General features: G+C 45.8%; 1 protein-coding gene across 1 annotated transcript; it reads right to left on the bottom strand.

Annotated features, from left to right (window-relative positions):
* Positions 1 to 540: 540 nt before the first annotated feature.
* On the bottom strand, positions 541 to 1,579 carry LOC126022781 (triosephosphate isomerase-like). Its single transcript, XM_049783812.1, has one exon. The coding sequence runs from the start codon at positions 1,540 to 1,542 to the stop codon at positions 1,162 to 1,164; it is 381 nt and encodes a 126-aa protein (XP_049639769.1). The 5' UTR covers positions 1,543 to 1,579; the 3' UTR covers positions 541 to 1,161.
* Positions 1,580 to 4,694: the final 3,115 nt, after the last annotated feature.

Here is a 4,694-nt window from a genome sequence, read left to right as displayed (position 1 = left end):
TCCATCAACTGCACACAAACAAGGTCATCTACCTGCTTACAATGCCTGTGCTCTTGAGGCAAAAGAAATAATACTGGGGTGAGGCATCCTGTCTAGATTCTGTCTGGCCTCGACATGCAAGTCTAAGCAGTGGGCCTGGCCAGACTCTGGGAATTTCCCACAACCCACCCTGTCCTTCTGAACGCCACTGGGGAGCACCCTCTTCCAAATGCTCTTTCATACAGGAACCCTGAGTTCATTCTCGGTACCACATGTCCACACTCAGTACCTTTGAATGTAGGACACACTCCAAGTTTTTTTTTTTTTCTGAGTGCCAGGTGTTTATTTTCCTTGTAGGCGGGGTGGCCCCATATATGACACACATACAGGTATTGGCACCACAGGGCAGTAGAACCCCTGCCTCATGGTGTGAGATGGGAGGATGACGACTTCACTCACTCCCCTGACCTGCTTGGGACGGAAGGGTCCCCCAGAACACTCGATCCCTCCCATTGGCCAGCCAAGGAGATGATGCTACCTTGAGGACATGTTCAGTTCTAGCCACTACAGGAAGTGGAGAAGGGATGGGCCTGATCCCAACCATGGCGCAGGGGAAGCTGTGTAAACAGTAAAGGAAGGTGGTGGGAGTCGGCCACAGACGAGGGGGCAAGTGACACCATCAGAAGCAGGGGCAGGAGCGGCACAATTATGACTGGACTAGGGAGCCTCAAAGTCCTGGGCTTAGCAGGAATGACGGGAGAGATGCAGTGCTTATTGTTTGGCATTGATGATGTCTACGAATTCGGGCTTGAGAGAAGCACCACCCACAAGGAAACCGTCCACATCAGGCTGGCCCGCTAGTTCCTTGCAGTTTGCCCCAGTCACAGAACCTCCATATATGATACGGGTGCTCTGAGCCACTGCATCAGACACATTCGACTTAAGCCAGCCCCGGAGCTTTTCATGCACTTCCTGGGCCTGCTGCGGTGTTGCAGTCTTGCCAGTACCAATGGCCCACACAGGCTCATAGGCCAGGACAACCTTGCTCCAATCCTTCACATTATCTGCGATGGCCTTGGTCTGCTCGCTCCAATCCTTCACATTATCTGCGATGGCCTTGGTCTGCTCAAAAACGACCTTCTCAGTGATGCCAGCTTCCCTTTCATCGAGTTTCTCCCCAATTCAGGCAATCACTCCAAGCCCCTCAGACAGGGCATGGGTCACCTTCTGCCCGATCAGCTCATCTGACTCCCCAAAGACGTGTCTTCTCTCTGAGTGCCCCAGGACTACCCACGTGGCGCCACAGTCCTTGATCATGCCAGGCCTAATCTCCCCAGTGAAGGCTCCATTGGTCACTTTGTAGCAATTCTGCGCAGCCACAGCGATCTTGGGGTCCAGCTTCTGCCTGGCGAAGTCGATGTAGGCAGTAGGGGGTGCGCATACCACCTCGGTGTCGGCCGGCACCTTGGCCTTGTTCAGCGTGTTGATGAGCTCCCCCAGGTTATTCTTCCTCCCGTTCATCTTCCAGTTGCCCCCGACGAAGAACTTCCTGGAGGGCGCCATGGTGCGGGTCTGGGCACACTGAAGGTCAGGAGAAGCGCGCAGCGCCACACTCCAAGTTTTTTAATGCTCATTCTTTTATATTTTAGCTTTTGGGGCCACACCTGGTGGTACTCAAGAGTTACTTCTGACTGCACTCAGGATACAGTTGGCAGGGCTGTGAGGACCATACGAATCCCGGTTGTCTGTGTACAAGGCAAGCACCTTACTGGCTGTGCTATCACACCAACTCCAAAGTGCTCATTCTTTCAGAGTTACCTACTTTCTTGAGGACCTTTTCATCCCTGTCTTATCCCCATAAATCAGCCCACTGTTTTCTCTCAGATCCAATACCAAGTAATTGGATCTGGACTAAAGCAAAGTAGTCTTCATGTCCTTGGTGCTGAAGTCTTCAAGTAAAACAAACTTCCACCACACCCTGCTGGCCCCTCATCTCGGTCCAGGGCCCACATCTTCCTGATTCTTGACTAGAACTTCAGCCTCCAGAGAGCCTCAGCTTCCAGAAACTTTTCTCATCTCACATTCCTTCATGTGGGGAAAAAAATCACCAGGCCCTTCCAAAATGCCTCCCCAAAACATCAAAATTGCATTCCACAGTCTCTCCAAATCCTGCATGTTGTCAGAAACACTGCTAAGGACTCCGTTAGTTGACAACCATTTTGACCCCAGGAAAGCTGGATCTTGACTCTAGGTACATCTCGTAACCCCTCAGCTCATCTGCTTCCTTCAAGGTTAATATGAGCTGGTTGTCCTCAGTGGCACTGAATGAAGTAATAGAGACAAAAAAGCTGGGATTTTCTCAAAGTGGGAATGTGAAAAGAACCTGACATCTGAAAAACTGTTTTACATCTATGCTAGACTTATGAGACAGCATGTTCACCAACACTTTCCATGATTCTTAGCTTCTGGTGGTTCTCAAACTACTCAAAATAAGTGTAAAAGAAACTTGCTTTTGCCCTAGAGACAAGTTTCTTCAACAGAGATGGAAGATGAACTATGGAGTATGAAGAGATAGATGAACCATGACTCACTCTCCTATATACAGGAACCCCTCCCACCTGTCAGCTACACGAATATTTACAGAAACGCCTAGTAAAGTGGCTAATATTCCTGGTGTGTAAGAGGGATGTCTGAAGGCATGAGAAACTATGAATTTTTCATACCAAATGAATGTTGGTGCCTTTGTCATGAAGAATGTCACCCATGTGCCTCTGTGTGTATGTGTCTTTTGGGCCACACCTGACAGTACTTTGGGCTGCTCTCAACTTTGGTGGGATGGATCCAGTTGTATTTGGGGAACAATTCTCAAAGCTGAGATTTAACCCAGCGTCACCTGCACCCAATGCATACATTTCAACTCACTAAGACATCTCTCTGACACACACTTGCATATTTTCAAAAACCAACTGTGTTTTTTTGCAGTTATTCCTTTATGTCAAGCACAATTGATTATATAACTCACATTAATTAGTGTGATAATTTGATCAATCTAAAGTTCTCTTCAAAATAAATTTAACTACAAAAGACTCAATGTAAAGGTATAATAAAACAAAGACATAAGAAAAGTGTAACCAAACCCAATATTAACATGATATAAGAGGGCATAAGGCCTTGCACATGGTCAACCTTTGCACCACATATAGTCCCAGGAGTGATCCTTGAGCACAGAGTCATTACCTCTTTGGCCCCCAGGAATTACTTCTTACTGTGCACTCGGGAATCACTCCTAGTTTAATAGAATAATGATGGGTTATCATTCAAATCTGGCAAAAGGAGAACTAAAGCCTATCATATTTTCTATTAAAATATTATTAGAGCTGGAGTGATAGCACTAATAGTGTATATGTAAAATCATTTTAACTGTATTCATTTATTGATTCATTGATTGATTGGTTTCTGGGTCCAATCCAGTGACATTCAGGCAGGCCGGGGGACCATATGTGAAGCTGGGAATCAAACCAGGTCCTTTTCTGATTTACCACATGCAAGGTAAATGCCCTACCACTGTGCTATCTCTCTAGCTCCAGCATTTTTATACAATATTAAATTGTATCCACCAGTTATAGCTAAGTGAAGTTTTGAGGGTTTTTTTTTTTTTTGAGAGGAGTAATGCTCAGAGATTACTTCTGACTCTATGCCCAGGAGTCACTTCTGGCACTGCTCAGGGAACCATATAAGATGTTGGGATCAAATCCCAGTCATCTGTGTGCAAGGAAAGTACCCTATCCACTGTACTACCTCTCTAACCCAAAGAAAGAGAAATATCTTTACAGATGAAGTTCAGAGCAGAGTTTTAGCCAAAATTTGGGTTTCAGAGCTGACTGTCCACTAACAAAGTTTCAGTCTGTAGATAATGATTGAAACATTGGTGGAGGAGGAGTGGAGGGGAGAAACTTTGTCCCCAGGGTTTCAGGAGGGCAGGGACGGCAGGTATGATAGTTTGGCCATTTACATGGTTATTGATCACTTAAGTTTATTTATTAAGAATTATGTGACTCCTGTTTCTCACTGGCAGGAAAAGGAGTCATAAAAATGAGGAAAAGCTGAAATAAATCTTCAAGTGTTGGACTAGAATTGGAAGTATACAAGTATAAATTCATAGCTTCCATTATATAAATGGTGATAACAGGAAGGTGGCATAGAAATGTATGGGAAAGGCAGAGCCAAATCTATTTCAAGTCACTGAAAGATGGGAGTAGCAATCTCCTGGTATAAATGAAAAATCCTAGCACAAGGAAAGAACAAAAAGAATCAGGACCATTTGCTCTGACAGAGGCAAGCTCAGGTTCCAAGCAGGAGGGGGATTAGGTGAGGAACACACAGGAGCCAGATTCTGCTGACCAAATCTGCAACAATCTGAGCAGCAAAACACAATAATGTAAAAGCACTGTGAATTGTTGAGGTCTATTTAAAAAAAAATCAAGGGGCCGGAGAGATAGCATGGAGGTGAGGTGTTTGCCTTGCATGCAGAAGGATGGTGGTTCGCATCCTGTATGGTCCCCTGAGCCTGCCAGAAGCGATTTCTGAGCATAGAACCAGGAGTAACCCCCCTGAGTGCTGCCAGGTGTGGACCCCTCCCCAAATTAATAGTTTATTTGAGCAAAAATTGAGTAGAATCAAGTGGTGCCAAACCAGAATTGGCTTGTTGTGCTCTG

This window comes from Suncus etruscus, chromosome 1 (assembly GCF_024139225.1).
Source record: "Suncus etruscus isolate mSunEtr1 chromosome 1, mSunEtr1.pri.cur, whole genome shotgun sequence".
NCBI classification, from domain to species: Eukaryota; Metazoa; Chordata; class Mammalia; order Eulipotyphla; family Soricidae; genus Suncus; species Suncus etruscus.
The sequence above is the reverse complement of the archived record's forward strand: the minus strand, read 5'-3'. Positions and strand labels throughout refer to the sequence as shown.

Bases quoted from the DNA above. Each gene is read 5' to 3' on its own strand.
- LOC126022781 (XM_049783812.1), bottom strand. From the start codon at position 1,542: ATGGCGCCCTCCAGGAAGTTCTTCGTCGGGGGCAACTGGAAGATGAAC.